Below are 18,128 nucleotides of genomic sequence, written 5' to 3' on the forward strand. Positions count from 1 at the left end.
CCAGGGTGGCAAAGGGTGGGGCCCCTGGTCTTGGGTGATGTCCACGCTGGGTCCCATCCTCTGAGACCAAAGCCCCCTCACGCGTTTCCCAAGTTAGTCGTGTCTCGGGCCTGTGCCACTTCCCGGAACACTCAGGCTCCGACGAGGGCCCAAGAGACAGCAGGCAGCCGATGCCGCTGTGTCTGCAGTGGGATCACCCCCGGGACCCGCCTGCCTAGGGTGCCAGCCCCAGGAGGGTGCCACTCTGGGTCAGCTCCCCTTGACACTTGGGGTGCCTGTAGGGGTTCCAAGCAGATCCCCAGCACACTGGGGGTTCCCTGGACTCTCCAGCCGTTCACCCTTTGCATGCCCCCCACGGGACAGTGCACTCCCAGTCCTGTCCTCTAGCAGGTGCAGGATGGGGCTGGACACAGGGGGCAGAGACCCAGGGGCCCCGGAGCCACGCCTTGGCTCTCTCCTCCTGCTGCTCTGTGCATGCGGCTGGGGCTGGAGGTGGGCAGGATGCTGGGAGCTGCTGCCGGGAAACTTCTCTGCTGGGAAAATGGGAGAAGGAGCAGGGGGAACCCCCAGCAGAAGCCGAGCCCCAGAGTTACAGGCCACGGGGTGCTGCCCTCTGGGGTGAGGGATTCCAGGGAGACGCCAGCATGCAGGGAGGCTCCCTGAGCCCACAGGCCCCCAGCCAGCGCCGCGCCAGCCGCCAGTCCCAGCAGAGCCCGGTTACCTGAGCCACGAGAACTCCGAGTTCCGGGATGTCCCCTTTGGCAGCCCAGGGACTCCGCAGGCTTCTGGCTGGAGTCCAGGCGGTAGCAAACGCCTGCTGGGGCGGAAGCTGTGGGGCTGTGAGGAGGCCAGCCCTGTGGAGGGGAGTGTCTGCCCCAGGGAGCAAACTCACGCCTGCTCGCTCCTGTTGGTCTTTGGGCTGGAGCTGCAGGCTGGGAGGGCAAGGGGCTGCCGCCACGGGGCATCCTGCAAGCTCCCACACAGCAGTCACGTCCCTCGGCCAGATGCTGACTGGGCAAGCAGTGGCCTTACTCTCCCTGACCTGGGGCGCTTACCAGAGCCTGGCGGTCCCCAGGGTCTCAGAATGTGGCCTCTCCTGTTCTCAGGTGAGCTTGACCCCCTCTTAGGCTCTCCTCTTGTGGACTCTGGTTCCTCCGCAGGTGGGCACGGGCTTGGGGACAGGGGAGCGGTGCCAGGCCCTGGGGCAGTGGGCGGTAGGAGGCTGAGGGGGGTCTGGGGTCCTGGGGAATCCCTGTGAGGTGTGGGGCTGGACCCTGCAGCTCTGCTCTGGGAAGTGCTTGCTTGGGCATCCGAGGACCCGCATTCACGGAGCCTGGTGTCCCCATCGAGGGCGCTGGGCTGCAGGCAGCAGCGTCTGGGCCTCTGCGGATGCTGTGCTGAGGGAACGCTGCGGGAGCCGCTCTTCCTGGGCGGGAAGGAGTTGCAGCCAGGTCATCCCGAGACATTCACTGGCTCAGCTCATGGGAAACTCCCCGCAGGCAGCACCTGCCCTGAGAAGACTGTGTCCCCGGGGCGCCCTGCGTGGGGGGCCGGGCTGTGGCCCTGATGACACCTGCTGTGTGCTCTTCCCTGTGTGGGGACAGCAGGAGTGAGGCAGCCCCTGACCGCGGAGCTCCTGTCCTAGTTGTGGAAACACAAGACACCCGGTGGTGAGGCCAGGAAGAGGGCACTTTTGGAGCGAGGGCTCACGGGCACGTTTCAGGGGCAGTGGCTGGGCCCCCTGGGGGACACTTGGGAACACTGTCAGGAGGAAAGGCAGCTCCCTGAGGTCTGGGAGTGGGTCCAGCAGAGGGCCAGGGGGGCTCATTGATGGACAGCGTGGGTCCAGGAGGCCGGGGCCAGGCAGGAGCTCAGAGTCTGGGGCTGGGCTCAGATCAGAGGTGCAGGGAGGCACGGGGGGGGGGGGGGGCGGTGATCCTTCTGGCTGTTGGAGGGGACCGGTGGCTGCAGAGGAGCCAGCTGGGGATGGGGCCTGGGCCTGCTTCGGGGGAGATGGATCGCGGGATGGGGCTGCTTTGGGGTCCCCTGTGGAGATGGACTTGGACGGACTGAGGGTCCCGGACCTCAAGGAAACAGAAATCTAAGATGGACCTTTAAGAGGTGGAAGTGCTTCCTGGGATGGGGGCCTGGGGGGCAAGTTTTCGGGCAGGAAACTCGAATTTGGAAGAAAGGGTCAGATGCGGAGAACTGAGGTTGGGGGCAGCCGGGAGGTGAGTGGAGGCCAGGGCGAGATCCTCGGGCCAGGGCTGCGAGGAGGAGAGAGATCCTGGAAGGGCGGGGCCAGGGGCCTGGTGGGGGGGGGCATGGAGTTCCAGCCGCTTTGGCGCCAGCTGGGCGGTGGGATTAGGGAAGGGGGGCAGCCCGAGAGCCTGCCAGGCCTCGATGAGGGAAGGGCGTCGCTGCTGGGGTGGCGGGGTGGGTCTCAACAGGACGGGGGTCAGGAAGCCCTGGATGGCGGGTGGCGGCTGCTGCTCCCCCGCACCCCCTTGTTCTGGGCCTGGGCAGGTCTTCAGTGGGGTCTGGGGGCAGGGCCGCTGCCTGGGGCACGGTGGGGCGGTTAGGGGCACCCTCCCGGGCACGGGCATGGTGAAAGTGCGCAGGACCCGCCCTGCCCCACGGGCAGGTCCCCGCCACCCTGCCAACCCGGGAAGCCCCAAAAAGCCCGACGGAAACCCCCTTCCCCTGGGGCGGGTGGGGCACCGCTCTGTCTCCGCCCCGACACCCCCCCAGGGCGTCACGCCAGCCCCGTCCTGCTGCCCCCACTCCCAGCCCCAGAGACACCAGGTTCCCTGGGCGGCAGCCACAGGTTCGCTGACATTTGTGCCTGCTGGGCCCTGAGGGGGAGTTTTCACCAGGCCGCATGAGCCTGCAAAACCCAGCCCAGCCAGGTGCGGTCTTCAGACCCAGGCAGAGCAGGAGGTCCCCAGTGGGTGGGCAGTGCCCCAGGGCCAGGTTGCAGGAGTGCCCTCCAAAGGCTCTGCTTCCGGGGAGCCCCTCCAGCTTGGGGGTGGGAGATGGGAGCAGGCCCTGGTAGGTGGGAAGCCGCCCGGCACTGGTTCCCAGCGTCAGACGCTGTGGGACGGAGGCAGGTATCCCCTGTTAGTCCACTCGGGGCCGTGGATCTCACCCACCACCACTCAGCCTCGCTTGGTCTGTCCCTGGGTGTGCCCTTGGCCTGCGGAACTGGGCTGCCCTGCCCTCTGCCCACCTGCTCAGTCATATTCTGGGCAGGACACCAGGTGGGTGCAGCCCTTTGTCCAGCAGAGCCCCCTTGCAGCCCTCAGGCCCGGGCCCCCCCTCATGCAGGTGTTTGAGGCTCTGCTGCTCGGCACTGTGGGACCCTGGGCACAGCCCACCTACTGGGGACCAACCCCCCAGGCCCTGTCTGAACCGGGTCCCTAGTCCCCTCCCCTCTCCCTGGGAAGCTGAGAGTCCAGCGGGAAAGGGGGTCCCAGGCTGCCCCCCGTCCCAGAGCTCCCAACCCTCACTCGAGGCAGCCGCTGGACCACCCTAAGCACAGCTGCAGCCCCCAAGCCCTGTTATCTTCCCAGGTGCCTTTCCGCATCTGACGTGCACATGACCTACTGTGTCGTGTCTCCCCCTTGTCATCCCGAACCCAGCACCCCGACAGCGCCGGCTCAGGGAAGGACAGTCAGTGTTGGGGGGGCAGCGCTGCGGGAGCTGCCGGGGCCAGCCCTGGAAGTCGGCGTGCGGTCCGGGGCAGTGGGGCCTGAAGCCCCTGGGGTCCAGGTCACCCAGGGCAGGTTTGGGGGTGGACTGGAGGTGGCCGAGCCAACCCCTCACTCCTTCTCATTGTTCTGTCCCCAGGGCTTCACCTGCAAGAGCCGCGTGAACCGTGAGTACATCTCAGGCTGAGGGGGACCCACTGTCCTTCTGGCCCTCGGTCCTCTTGTCCTCCCGGGAGCCAGGTCTGTCCTGCAGCCGGGGTCTCCCTCCCCCGCCCACCGCACACGGCCCAGGCCCTGGACGCCCCTGCCCACCGCCCGGTGCACAAGGGCAAGGCCCTGGCTCATGCCCAGCTGTGGGCCTGCTGGGTGTAGAAGTCATGCCTTCTTGTTTTATTGAAATCTATTCCTTTTCCAAGTGGCAACGCCAGTTTACACCCCACCAGCAATCTGTGGAAACCCCCGTTTTCTCTTATCAGAATTTCCCATTTTTGCCCAGTGTAACATGACATCCCATTTTAAAATAACTTCATGGTCTTTGCAAGCACTGTTTATGTTTATTAAAAGGGATATCTAAGGAGAAAAGTTAAATTAAATCTTGCTCCAGAGCCTCATATACAGATAAATAGTATTTACATTAGGAAAACATTGTTCTAGATGTGTTTGTAGGCAAATATACTGTTAGATAAAACAAATATTTTATAAAAGTGAAATTACCTCGTTCCATTTAAAATTTTGGCTTGCTTTTTTTTTGTTTTTTTTTTTTTCAGGGCCACACTCATGGCACAGGGAGGTTCCCAGGCTAGGAGTCAAATTGGAGCTGCAGCTGCCGGCCTGCACCACAGCCACAGCCATGCCGGATCCCCCATCCACTGAGCAGGGCCAGGGATCGAACCTGCATCCTCCTTAGGTGCAAGTCCAATTCGTTTCCACTGAGCCACAACGAGAACTCCCGTATTTGACTTGAATTTCATAGGAAAAAAGAAACCAAAGAAATGGCACGACTTTAAAGTTTCTTCACCTCAAGAGGGGTCGTTTCCTCGAGAGCCCCTCCAAGGTTAAGGAATGAGACTCCCCCCACCCCCAGGCCGTGTCCCCGGTTTGTGTAACCAGAGGTCAGTGGTCATCGGGCATTGAGTGTCATCGGTCACCCCAGAGGCAGTCTGGTTGCTGGACGTGGCCTCCCTCCAGACTTCTCCAGGGCCGCTCACGGCTCCACCTTCTGGCCACATCCGCTGAGGTCGGAGGCCAACCTGGCATTTCCCCCGGAGGCCGGGAGCCCTCCTCCTGTCCCCAGGCCGTCAGGCGTCCACGCCACCCCCGCGACACCTGTCCGTCCCTCTTCCAGGCCCTAGGGTGCTTTGCTCTCCCATGTGGCTCGTCCCTAATGTCCGGGAGAGGCTTTCGCTCCACCCTGAGCCCTGGCGCCGCCCCCCCCCACGGCCGGCTCCGTCCCTTGCGGTCTCGCCGCCGCTTTTGTGCGATCGTCTCACCCGTTTCCAGCCCGTGGTTTGAGTTTTTCCTGCGCTCACTTGTCCTGAAGGGGGTTGCGTGGTTCCTTGACTGCCCTCCGGTGGGCCCGCCTCCTCCACTGACCCCTGGCTTCACTGAGGCAGTGTCCTTGTCCCGACGGGGACACCACGGTCGATTCCTCTCCCCCTTCTTCCGTTTCTTTCCTGCTCCCCTCTTTCTTTGACTTTTTCCTGCGCTCTGTCTGTGACATTCTTCCCGTCGTGGTCACTGCTTGGCAGCTCCCTCCAGACCCTCGGTCCCTTGTGTTCCCTCCCCCTCTCTGTGACCCAGGCCCGCGGTGTCCACCCCAAGGAGCTGCGTGCGAGCCGGCGGTGCCCAGGAGGGGGAGGACCTGGCAGGTGCGTCCCGGGGCAGTGGGGGGGCCGGGAGGGGCCTCCCCGTCTCCGTGCCCACCCCCGTCAGTGACAGTACAGGCCGCCCAGCCACCTTCCGTCAGCATCAAGAATTCCAGGGCTTATCGTTCCACCAGCAGGGCCTCTGGGGGGGCGGGGGCTCTGGCTTCACGACATCTGTTGGTTTGATGTCATAAAGAACCGGGGGGGGGGGACATTTTGTGAGGCCACGGCGTCCCCAGCTCCCGCTGTGTGTCTCCGACGTTACTGAGACAAGGGTGCGCCCTCCCGTTTCGTCGGCCGCCGCCTCTGTTGTCCCTGTGGGGGCTGTCGTGTGGGGGCTGTCGCCTGCGTCACAGAGACCTCCCCAGGCTCTCTCCTCAGCCTTGCGGTGCCACCCAGCACTTTTGACTTCGGCATAATTATACGTATAAGCCTCCTCTTTCGTGGATTCTATGGGTTTGAGGGGATCTTTTGAGAAATTCTTCCCAATCCCCAGAGCTCCCACCGTGGGGCAGCTAAGACTCCGACTGCAGTGGCTCGGGTTGCTGTGGAGCCTGGGGTTCCATCCCCAGCCCAGCACACTGGGTTAAAGGACCCAGCATTTGTAACCCAGATTCAGTCCCTGGCCCGGGAACTTCCATGTGCTGCAGGTGTGGTCATAAGAAGAAAAGACAGGAAGAAAGGAAGGAAGAAAAAAATAAGAAAAATTCTCCCCAATCCTGAGGTTCTTACTGAAAGTGGGGTCTAGCTGCTCACAGCTCAAAGTTGATAGTTGAGAGCCGAGGTTGGTGGACGGGAAAGGTGGCTTTATTCTGGCACCTGGAGGGGAGGGTGGACTCCTGTCCAAAGGCCGACGCCCCCCTGACAGTCAGGCGAAGCTTCAGGGGTGCATAGGGGCGAGGGGCTGCCTGCAAAACAGCACAGCCAGCTGTCAGTCACCCTGAAACAGGTCACAGGCGGTCTGACCAGCGGCATCCTGATTGAAGGGCGGTGCGTCTTCATCCCCAGGGTCCGTTTGGGCCCGTTTCCATGGCCAGGTCTCCGAGTTGCGGCAGCGGATATCCTGGCCACCGTCTGGTCACCACGTGGTCAGCATCTTCCGTCGGGGGGGGGGGGGGCTTTCAGCGTCTGCAGCGCCGCCCCCAGGACGGGCTCAGAGCAGGAGCTGCAGCCCGAGAGGAGGCGCCAAGGGGCCTCGACTTTGCTCGGTGACTGAACCGAGACTATTGGGTCCTGGTTGACTGCTTTCCTTTCTTTCTACGTTTTCTCGTCTCTGGATGAGACTCATTCCCGACAAACCTTTTTCTGCAGACGAGAGGCAGGCGGGGGGCCTGGGGGAGGAACCCGGGGTCCTGCTCCGTGTGTCAAGCATGCAGACTTGCCCCTGTGTTTCCCCCACGTCTGTACCAGAGTTTCCTGTTTCAGATTTAGGGCTTTCGTTCGTCCAGAATTTATGTCTCCGTGTGGTGCGAGGTAGGAATCCAGTTGTCAGCTTTCGACACCTGCACGTCCAGCTGTGGCCACCCCTCTGCCCAGGCGCCGCCCCGGCCCCCGACACGGCGGGTTTCCTGCCGGGGGGCTGGTTCCTGACCCACCCGTGTTTCTGAGCCAGGCCCACGTCTCCGTCACCCCCACCAGTTACCGATTTCTTCTGGAGCGTGTCCCCTCTTGCTCCTCTTTCCTAAACTGTCCCGGGAGATGGTGGCCGTGGGCGTGGCTTGCCCGGCTGGCTCGCGATGAGCCCTCGAGGCGGTAAACAGAGGCGGTGCGCGCTCCGACGACCCGAGACAGACGACACCAAAGCCCCAAGGGCGGGGCCGCGGCGTCCGGGCCGCGGAAGCAGGAGGGTGTCCGACAGACTGAGTGCTCCGAACCCCACAGACGGCAAGAGCCTCCGGGGCGCACGCAGTCCCCCGAGGGGCTGCCTGCTCTGCACAGGTGGACGCGGGGCCTGGACCCCTGCACCGCACCCCTTGGGAGACGGCTCCGCACAGAGAGGCCGCAAAGGCTGAGCAGGGCAAGGGCGGCAGAGGCTAGAAGAGAGCAGGTGCCGACGGGAGACGGGAGGGCTGGGAAGCGGAAAGAGCAAGTACGCCTTTTTCCTCTGGCCGCACCCGCGGGCTGTGAAGTTCCTGGGCCCAGGATGGAACCCGGACCACAGCAGGAACAACACTGGATCCTAACCCACTGCACGGCAAGGAACTCCGAGACCCACCCTATTTTTAAACACTACACAAAGGTGACAGAAGAGGGATCTTTCTGGAGATAGGATCCCAGTCAGAACTAGGCCTCCCGGACTTCCCATTGTGGCTCGGCGGAAACGAATCTGACTAGTGCCCACGAGGATGCAGGTTCAATCCCTGGCCTCACTCAGTGGGTTAAGGATCTGGCGTTGCCGTGAGCTGTGGTGCGGGCCACAGATACGGCCCGGATCTGGCGTTGCTGTGGCTGTGGTGTAGGCTGGCAGCTGGAGCTCCGACGAGCCCCCTAGCCTGGGAACCTCCATATGCCGCAGGTGAGGCCCTAAAAAGATTTTGCAAAAATCCTTAATGCAGAATATAGTAAGTAAAGACACCTCGTTGTGTGATAACCTCAAGCTTGTTCTGAGGCCAGAACTTCATTAATCCAACCACAAAAAAGGAAGGAGAATGGGGTGACCTGACAGAGGCGCGTCCCTGTGGGAGGGTCACCACAGCCTCTCAGTGCTCCCACAGGGTGTCTGCCCCTCACGTTCACACCACCTTACGTGGCAAACACATCTCGATAAAAGAGAACTGACCCTCAGGTATGAATGGCGAGCGGGCGGGGACTCTCGAGATAGCGTCCCAAGGACTCTCCTGGGAACGAGCCCCAGGCGGCCAGACTCCTAACGGGGTCCGTGTGAGAGGCAGGGTGAGGGGAGTTCCCGCTGTGGGCAGCGGGTTAACGGTCCAGCTTGTCTCCCTGGAGGTGCCAGCTGGCTCCCGGCCCAGGGCAGTGGGTCCAGGATCCGGCGTTGAATTGCATCCAGGGCCGCTGGCCAAGCCGGGGCTCCCCATGGAAAGGGAGACGGCGCGGCGTGTCACGGCTGCGCCCCGAGGATGCAGGTGGGGGGCACCCACAGAAGGGGACACTGGGGGGCCCGGGCCCGGACAGGCTCCCGCCGGTTCCCGTGAGCGCCGCGGCCCAGACCTGTGCGAGGAGCCGACAGAGCAGGTGACGGGACCAACTTTCACTGGACTCTCTCCTGGGACCCCGAGAGTCGGGACCTCGGCATGAAGGAAGTAGGTGGGATGCGGTCGGAAGCCCTCACTCAGACGCGGTGACCTTAGCGTGAATCGGAAAACCGGTGACCACGCCGCCGCCGCCAGCCTCCCGGCGGCCCTCAAACACCGCTCTTCACAAAGGAAACCAGGCAGGGCTTCTCGGGAGTTCCCGTCGTGGCGCAGTGGTTAACGAACCCGACTAGGAACCATGAGGTTGCAGGTTCGGTCCCTGCCCTTGCTCAGTGGGGTTAACAATCCGGCGTTGCCGTGAGCTGTGGTGTAGGTCGCAGACGCGGCTCGGATCCCACGTCGCTGTGGCGAAGGCCGGTGGCTACAGCTCCAATTCGACCCCTAGCCTGGGAACCTCCATATGCCGCGGGAGCGGCCCAAAGAAATAGCAAAAAGACCAAAAAAAAAAAAAAGGAAACCAGGCAGGGCTTCTGAAAGAAGTGACCAACCTCTAGTCTGGGACAGAAAATGGCCAAGAAGAGCCTGGGCCGTCTTGTCTTAAGAGGTGAGGAAGCACCGAGGGGCAGAGGGGCAGCTCCGAAGCTGGTGGGAGCCAGCAGAGGAGCATGCGCCACACAGAGGGTGGCATTCGAGCCTCAAGAGACAAGAAGCATTGCCGTGAACTGCAGCCCGTGGTGAGACCCATGCGTTCATATATTTTAAGAAAGAATTGCTCGTCTCTGTGAACCAAGCCATCTTGAAAACTGAGCAGGGAGTTCCCTGGTGGCTCAGCAGGTTAAGGATCCAGCATTATCACTGCAGCGGCTCTGGCCAGCTCCCTGCACAACACCTGGCCTGACCGCTGTCACCCATGCTCTGACCCTCAGGCCAGTCCCGCCTGCCTGTGGACAGACAGAGCCCCAGGCTGCAGTGACCTCGTGGTCATGTCCCGGCCCCCGCAGGCCTTTCCTCTTGCTCGTCTCTGAAATCAGTGGGGCTTGCCGGCTTGCCAAGGGTGGGTTCCTCGGCCCCCTGCTGGCCTGGTGACAGCAGTACGGGCCACACCAGGTGAGGCCACTGCCTTGACCTGGGCCCCCCTCCTGGTGCCCAACACACAGGTCCGAGCAGGGCTCAGGGTGGGCCCACCACTCCCCAGGGGCCAGGTTCCCTGACCCCACTGGGGCAGGGAACCCCCAGACTGTGCAGCCCCAGAGCCGCCCCCACGCACAGCCAACACCCACAGAGCCTCCCCCCCGCCCCCCCCGTGGAACCAAGGTGCTCACCCTCCCTCTCCCTCCCCAGGAAATATCTTCAACAGCTTCTGCCAGCAGCCACCCACGTCCATGTCCAGGTCGGTGCTGGAGGCCCTGGCGCTCTCCACCGCCATGAAGTGCAGCCCCCCTGACGGCTGCGCCCTGCTCTTGCGGGTACAAGCCTCCCTCACGCCGCACGGTGAGAGGCAGCCTCGCAAGGGGGGATGGTGACACCCAGGAATGGGGCAGGGGCTCAGGGCTCCTTTAATCCCATGACAGCCGGGGCGGGGCAGGGCAGGGGGCCTGCGGACTCCCTTCCGAGAGAAGAGGGAAGGGCGTCTGACAGTCTGCCGGCCCCTCCCTCCACCCAGAGAGCCTGCGGGGCCTGGAGGCCTGCTCCGTGAGCCTGGACACCCAGGAGACGCAGTGCCAGAGCGTGCGCATCCGCAGGGCCTCCCGCTGGCCGCAGGGGGGGCAGCAGGTGAGGCCGGGGTCTGCCCCGGACCTGCCCGTCCGGCTGCCAGCCTTTGCCGGGCAGCAGCAGCAGCTGTCCCCGCGCTTGCTCCTGGCCACCCTGGGCCCTGAGTTCTGGCTGTGCGAGGTGGAGCTGGCCCGGGGGGTGGGGGGTGGAAGGACGCAGGAGGGGGCCCCCAGGTCCCGCGGCTCACACCTGTCCCTGCCCAGCTCCAGGTGCACTTCGACTGCTTTGAGGTGGGCGTGGCCCAGAGCCTCTACGTCACCCTGAGGACCGTCCCCCACTTCTGCGGGATCCAGCTGGACCAGCAGTACCGGGTGGAAGGTGGGAGCCCTGGGGGCAGGCATGGACACAGCTGCCACCCAGCCCCCCAGGGCATGACTCGGGATGGGACGGACCGAGGGCAGGGAGCAGGGCCCCCCTCCGGACAGCTCCCAGCAAGGGCATGTGGCTTAATTTGGGGTCATAGTCTCCCTGGAGAGGAGGGACTTCTAGAAACCCTCCAGGCAGAAGCCCTGCTTGGGGCATGGCCTCTGGGGGCAGAGGGCCGAGCCAACCATGGCCCTGCATTTGCAGACTGCAGCGACGAGGACGTGGGGAGGGCCGTGCCAGACTGCTTTGGTGAGACCCCCTCCTCCGCCCCATCGCCCGGGAAGACTCGGGCTGTGGCGGGCACCCGCAGGCCTCCCACTAGGGTCGTCTGCCCGCCCTCCTTGGGAAATGATGCGTCCTCAGGTGGGCGACTCCCGAGAGGCCTGGGTCTGGCAGGGGTCACCACCTGGGCGGGCCGTCAGACTCCCTCCCTCTCCTCTGTGAAGATGGAGCCCTGTGCCCGGTGACCTCTGGCCCCAGGGCGACCCCACCTGCTGCCCTCCTACAGCCGGGAAGCTCTCCTATTGGGTGGCCCGCAGCCACAAGGTCGTTCTGGTGCAGGTGCCAGAGGCTCCTGGGGGCCGCGACTACTACGTGCGGCTCTGCCTCAAGCGGTTCACCTGTGAGGAGGCAGGCGCCCCGGTGCGGGTGAGCCCGGTTCCAAGCCCCACCCCACGGCCCAAGCCCCGCCCGTCCTGGCTCAGGCCCGGCCCACCCTGCCCCGTCTGTCTGTCTGTCTGTCTGTCTGCCCCGGACCTCGCTTGCCAGCCAGGGCGCGGCCTGAGCCCCTCACTCCGCTGCAGGTGACAGCGGACGGGGTCTCCCGGAGAGTCTCCCTGCCCTACAGCCAAGAGCTGCCATGCTTGTGCCTTGAGGTCAGTGAGGGTGTGGCCTTGACAGCCCGGAGTGGACAAAAAGATGGGGGGACCCTCCGCTGACTCCAGCCTCTCCCGCAGGCCTGGCCTGCGACCCCCGACGCCGTGCGGATCCAGGCCTGCCCCTTCAAAGACGGCAAGTGCCCTGCGGTGCCAGAGGAAGGGAGAGAGGAGAGGAGGGTGGGAGATGGGTGGGGCAGGGGTGCCCAGCAGAGTGGGGCCAGGCCTGACCCAGCTGGGAAGGCTGAGGCTAGGGGACAGAGGGCAGGGGGAGGGCTCAGCCATCCCGCACACACAGCCCCAGTTTGGGGCCGGGGCCCAGAAATCCACAGAAGCCCCTGAGTCCCTGGACCTGACCCAACGGTCACTCGAGCAGGTGCCAGGGCCTGTGGTCCACCTGCAGCTGCGGTGGGGCCCAGCTGACTCGAGTCCGGGGGGAGGGTCCCGCAGACACAGAGACGTTGTGGGACGCTGTCTACTACCAGCCGGGCAGCCAGGCGCTGAGCTGGGAACCCCCCTGCCCCGTGAGTGGCCACGTGAGCCTGTGCTGGCGCCCAGGGCCAGGGGCCCCCTGCCTGGAGCTGGAGCACTCCGGCCGGCCGGCACACCGCAGGGTGAGTGTGCCCACCGGGCGGGGACAGGGAGGGGAGGGACGCCGGGCGCTGGCTGACATGAGCCCCCTCAGGTGCGGTACTCGCTGGTGGACGCGCAGCCCCAGCTCTGCCTGAAGGTGAGTGGGCTGGGCCGCGGCCTGCCGCGCGCATCACCAGGGCTTGGGGAGGGGCCTGCCGCCTCGTGTCCCCCTGTGCCTTGCCCGGCCCTGGGGTCCAGCCTCCCAGCAGCCCCTCGGAGCCCCTCCTGCTCGCGCAGTAGGGGGTAAGGGGAGTGTAACCCGTCCTGGGGGGCTGAGAAGGGGCCCAGGCTGCCCTGCCCCACCTGTCCCTGCACACGCGGCCCAGCTGTGGCTCTGGCCTCCCTGCAGTTCTCCACGAGCCTGGGCGTCCGGCTGAGGTGCCCTTTCCAGCAGCTGCGCTTCCCAGGTGAGAGGCCCTTCTCTCTGCTTGTGTACACGCCTCTCGGTCAGGGAGGCTCATGACGAAGGCGGCTGCTTCGTGGGGTTGGGAGGGGGGCGGTGCCGGGCCTCACTTCTCCCCCCTGCAGCCTGGAAGATGACCGTCCAGCCGGCCCCGGCTCCGGGCCGCCTCCGGGTGGCCTTCTTCTCGCCCAGCCCTGCCCGCTTCCAGGTGTGCCTGTGTCAGCAAGGAGGGACGTGGCCCTCGGCCTGCCGCCAAGCGCTCCAGGCCACCGCCATCCCTGCAGCCTCAGTGAGCTGGGCGGGGTGGGCACTGCCCTGGGATCAGGGAGGGGACCCCTCCCTGCCCCACGGTCCCGAGCAGCCATGCACCCCGCACACGCGTGGGCCTGGGGCCTGGGGACGCGGGGCAGCCTGGCCTGCACCTCTGCTGCCTGTGACCTTCCCTCCCCCGGCCCAGGGTGACCCCACGGAGGAGCCTGTGGCGGCCTTCGTGGACATTCCCGAGGACGAGGCCTGTGCGCCCGGCACCTGCATCCAGGTGGGTGCCGCTGCCCCCGCACTCCTGCTCTCCCAGGACCTCCCGCCTCTCCCGGGGGTGTGGGCGGGACTAAGGCCGTGCCCACCCACGCCCCCGCCCGGCCCGCAGGTCAGGAGGACCGATGCCCACTTCTCGGCCCCCCAGCAGCTGTGTGACCTTCCGTGCGGTGAGTCCCGGCACAGCCCTCGGGGCCACAAGAGGCCAAGCACCCGGCGCCAGCCTCTGCTCACGGCCCGGCCGGGGTCCCTCGTCTCCCACTGTCACGATCGGGGGTGGGGGGTGGGGTGCACTGCACAGGAGATGGGGGGGCCGATAACCACCTCAGAGCCAGGCTTCTGGGCTGGGGCCCGTCCCTGACTTGGGGGCTCGAGGCTCCTCCGGGGGGGGCCTCAGTGGCAGTGAAGCTGCGGCCTCCTCCCGGAGTGTCCCCCACCCCCTCTGAGCACAGCTGAGTCACGGCCGCTCCGGGGCAGCCCCACTCCTGCCCACCTCCCCCAGGAAAGGCCCCCAGACCTGCATCCTCCGCCTCCCCGACCCTTCCGCAGAGCCTTGCCGCCAGGTCTGGGTCTTGCTCCCCAGCAAGGGTCACCCCATAGATCACAGGCCAAAGGGCCCCGCCCAGGGGCCCAGAGTCTGGACAGGGGTGCCAGTACCTGCCAGCCAGGTGACCTGGGGCTAGCCTGGGGCCGTGCTGAGCGCGTCCCCAGGTTGGGGACAGGCCTGTGAGAGTGCGGGTGACTGGGCGCCGCTCAAGTGGGAGACCCAGGGGGGCGGACGCTGCTCTTGGGTCTGGGTGGACGCCCCGGCCATGGGACGCTCGCCTGCCCCCTGGGCACCGGCTCGCCAGGACTGGGCACCCAGAGAGGGCTGGGGTGGGAGTGCCCCAGGTGAGGTGGGCACCGGGCAGCTCGAGCCAGCCCCGCATTCTTCCCTCCCAGCTGCCACCCAGGGGACAGCAGCCTGAGGCCAGGTGTCTCGCCAAGAAGAAGCAAGCGCCAGGGCCCGATGGCAGGGCTGTGGAAAGGGGTCAACTCACACCTGGACCCCAGGCTCTGACGCGAGGGCCAGGCCTTGCCTGGCCCCTGACTGTGGGGCCTGTGGCCCTGCCGGAGCTCCAGAGGCTGTGGCTCCACCGGGCCCCTTGGGCCAGGCATGGCTTCAGGTCAGACGAAGGACCTTCAGCCCCCCCGAAACCCCTGAGTGGGCGCCAAGTGAATGGCTGCCCGGGGTGCCCCCTCCCCCAGAGGGCCCAGCCCCTGACCTGCCCCATCTCAGCCTGGTCCAGGCTCCCCCCTCTGGACAACCAGGGCCAGGGCCTGGAGTGCAGGGCGTGGGCCCACCCTTTCTGCAGCTGAGCGGCTCTGAGGGCCCAGGACCACTTCGGGTTCCTGCTGAGAGCACCCCTCATTGGCTGGGGTCTACACACTCGGTGAGCCCCTGCTGTCCAGGCTGGGCCTCCCCCGGCCCTCGGCCCCTCACACAGCTTGCCCTCCACCCTTCAGAGGCTCTGCTAAGAACCCAAGGCTGGCAGGCCACCCGGAGCCCTGCACCACCCCCCAGGCCCCCAGCAGGCCAGCGAGGACTGGCCACTTCCGGGGGCTTCGGGGGCCTCCTGCCAGCAGATGCCATTCTCAGATGTGTCACATGCACGGGCGGCCACCATGGGCCACCTGTGTTCAAGGACCACAGGGGAACCCTTGGCCCTGCAATGCCACTTCTGTGTCCCAGGCCCGAGGTCGCCCAGCATTTGGCCGGTGGGGTCTGCCCTCACAGGACTCTTCTGCTGGCTGACAAGGACCACCGGGCCACCCCCCAGCCACCGTCGCCATTGCCACCTGCTCACAGAGCACACAGGGACGGGCAGGGACGCCACCATCCACCAGTGCACACCTACCTCCAGGCCCCGGCCTGGCCGTCCCTCGGTCGCTGGCCTTCTCGTCCTGCCGCTTACAAGGGCTGCTGCCCCGCGCGCAAAGCCAGCGAGCTGCTCGTGCAGGAGCCACTTGGCCAGCTGGCGTGCCTCCTGCCGTGAGGACAGAGACGGGGTCCACGGGGCAGGCCGGCTCCTCGGGGTGGGGGTGGGGGACCACAGGGCCCGGATGCACCTCCTAAAACGGGATCCGGGGGCCATGACCGCAGCTGGGGGCGAGGGTGGGCCACAGACAACAGCAGGTGGAGCCTGCTGCCCCTCCACCAACAGCCCCAACCGCCCTATCTGTGGGAGGGAGAGTGGGACCCACTCGGCCCGAAGGCAGCCCCCTGGACTACCGACAGGGCTGCCCACACCTCAAGCCCCGGGCTCCCTCCCGCCCCGTGGGGCTGTGGCTCTGGGCTCAGCGGAGGACCCCTTGCCAAGCTCTGGAGACCCGCTGACCCCAGGCGCCCCCTCCCCATCCAGGCACAGGGCCAGGTGGGGGCACAAGATCCCAGCTCTGGCTCAGTGCCCCCCAAGTTCCTGCTCCCCCGCCCCATGCCAGGACCACCCATGGGTCCCCTGGCCCAGGAAGAGAAGCCCCAGGAATCCTTGCCTGCCGGAGCGGGGAGGACTTGCTGGGGTGGCTGCTGGGAACTGACTGGTCGCAGGCTCCTGGAACTTGACGTGGCTGCCCCGCCAGGGAGGCAGGGGGTGGGGGGATGCAAACAGAGGCGACAGCTGTGCCCTCCAGGGACTAAAGATGTTCAGGGCCCCAGCTGCCCTGCTGCCAGTGTGTGCTGCCACCAAGTGGTGGTGGCACTCAGTGCCGGATTCCCAGCTGGACCCTGCATCCCCCCTCCACGTTAGGATCTGGAACCACACCCAGAGCGCCATGGCCGCACAGGTCCACTGCCTGGGCGGGTAACTGCCCCCAGCAGCAGGAAACTCCATCCACGCACCGCCCCCTGCCCGGGCTCACGGCTTAGCCAGGGTGGGCCTTCGGATGTCCGAGTGTGCCTCATTCATTCACTCATTCATTCCTCAAGCAGGCACCGAGCAGCCCCCGGGGGCCCCAGTGTCCCAGCTCGAAGAACAAGCAGCATTGTCCCCAGAGCTGGGGACACCCCCCCCCCCGCCCCTGGGTCTGCCCTGCACTGAGGGCTTCTCGGGTCAGGATTTTCCATCCAAAACCCAGGCATGGGGCCACAGGCCACCCTACCTGGACCTGACCTGTGCGTGGGGAAGACGGGCCACAAACAGCTCAATATGGAACCGATAAGGGCCACCCGGTACCAGCGTGGGAAGGAGGCGGGGAGAGCAAATAGGAAGGGTGGGACGGATGCCACTGAGAGGAAGTGGTCCTGGCGACACGTGAGCCTGGTTCTAACGGGGGGGGGGGGGGCAGGTGAAGGGTGTGGCAGGCAGGTGGAACCATGGGGTGTCCTGACTTTGGTACCTTGGCTACGAGTGAAACAGGGCCCGGAGCTGGCACCTGCTGATACGAGGAGCCAGTCATTCATGCAGCACTTTCTGTGAGCTGCTCTCTCAGTGATCAGAACAGATCCCTGTCCCAGGCAGAGAAGAGAGGCATAAAAGTTAAAAAAAAAAAAAAAAAACAACGGTAAATTATCTAGGATATAAAAAGCTATTCAGAAAGTGAAACAGGAGCAGGATACTTTCTGAGATGGTCTCGGGGGCAGCGTGGCAGCACAGGTCTCAGGCAAAGACAGGAGTTAGTGGACAGACACCCCTGGGGACACAGGGTTAACGCCCCGAACGTCCTTTCGCAAAAGCAGAAAAGAATGGCACGTTTTTCCTATTGGCTGAGCAGCGGGAGGTTGCAAAGAGGGCGTCTCACCCTCTCTTACGAGCCAGGCAGGAGCAACCCCTTCCGCACGGATCTCCAGAGGGATGATGCCTGCCCTCGAGGGCACAGGACGTAGAGCTTACCTCGTGTGATGAGAACACAGCTTCTGCTCTCACGCCCATTTGTGTGGAATGTCTCATTCCACCCTTTCCCTTTCAACCTCTCTGCACCTCTGTAAAGTGAGTTTTTGGGCCACGGCATACGGTTGGATGTCTTTGCTAACCTCGGCCTTTTAGTTGGAGCGTCTAATCACTCACAGTTAAAGTCATTACTGAAAAGAAAGGGTTTACTCCATCGCAGCTCCTGCTGTCTGCGTGGCTGAATGGTTTCTTCCCTGTTCCTCCGTCCCTGCCTTGTCTGGGCTCCGGTTCTTTTCTTAATGGCTTCCTTGGGAATTACAGCTGAAAACCTCAACGTATAAAAATCTATTTTGAGTAAAAATACCAATTTAGTTTCAAGAGTATACGCTCTGCTCCCACGGCCCCACCCCTGCCCCTGGTGGTGTCACAGCTTCATCTTCAACTCGTGTCCGTTCACGGAGGTTTATGATTTGCCTTTTAAGTCGAGTCGGGAAAAATGGGTGTTGTAAACCCAAACTGCAATCACACAGACTTTTCACGTCTCCCATGCAGGTACCTTTACCACGTTTTGTACTTTCTGGTGGCTCTGAGCTGCCGTCCGGCGTGCGGACATCCAGCCTGAAAGGACCCTCGTCTGCTTTTCCAGGACGGCAGCTCCACTAACAAGGAACTCTCTGTACTTCTCCGGAGAGTCCTATTTTCCCCTTCATTTTTCTGTCTTTCTTTCTTTCTTTCTTTTTTTTTTTTTTTTTGGCTTTTGAGGGCCACACCTGCAATGTATGGAATTCCCAGGCTGGGGTTCAAATCGGAGCTGTAGCTGCCGACAACACTAGCCCCTTAACCCACTGAGCGAGGCCAGGGATTGAACCTGTGTCCTCAAGGATACGAGTCGTTTTCATTACCCCTGAGCCATGACGCGAACTCCTCTCCTTCATTTCTGAAAGATGG

General features: G+C 64.3%; 1 protein-coding gene across 1 annotated transcript; it reads left to right on the forward strand.

Moving 5' to 3' along the window:
- Positions 1 to 520: 520 nt before the first annotated feature.
- IL17REL (interleukin 17 receptor E like) lies at positions 521 to 17,543 on the forward strand. Its single transcript, XM_047785936.1, has 16 exons — positions 521 to 1,106; positions 3,850 to 3,877; positions 10,072 to 10,221; positions 10,394 to 10,503; positions 10,707 to 10,821; positions 11,074 to 11,118; positions 11,378 to 11,517; positions 11,673 to 11,744; positions 11,826 to 11,880; positions 12,195 to 12,358; positions 12,430 to 12,474; positions 12,727 to 12,784; positions 12,906 to 13,069; positions 13,238 to 13,318; positions 13,427 to 13,484; positions 14,257 to 17,543. Exons 1-16 carry the CDS (start codon positions 750 to 752, stop codon positions 14,280 to 14,282), a joined length of 1,668 nt encoding a protein of 555 aa, XP_047641892.1. The 5' UTR covers positions 521 to 749; the 3' UTR covers positions 14,283 to 17,543.
- The last annotated feature ends 585 nt before the right edge of the window (positions 17,544 to 18,128 follow it).

The sequence above is a fragment of the Phacochoerus africanus genome, chromosome 7 (assembly GCF_016906955.1).
Source record: "Phacochoerus africanus isolate WHEZ1 chromosome 7, ROS_Pafr_v1, whole genome shotgun sequence".
Classification (NCBI taxonomy): domain Eukaryota; kingdom Metazoa; phylum Chordata; class Mammalia; order Artiodactyla; family Suidae; genus Phacochoerus; species Phacochoerus africanus.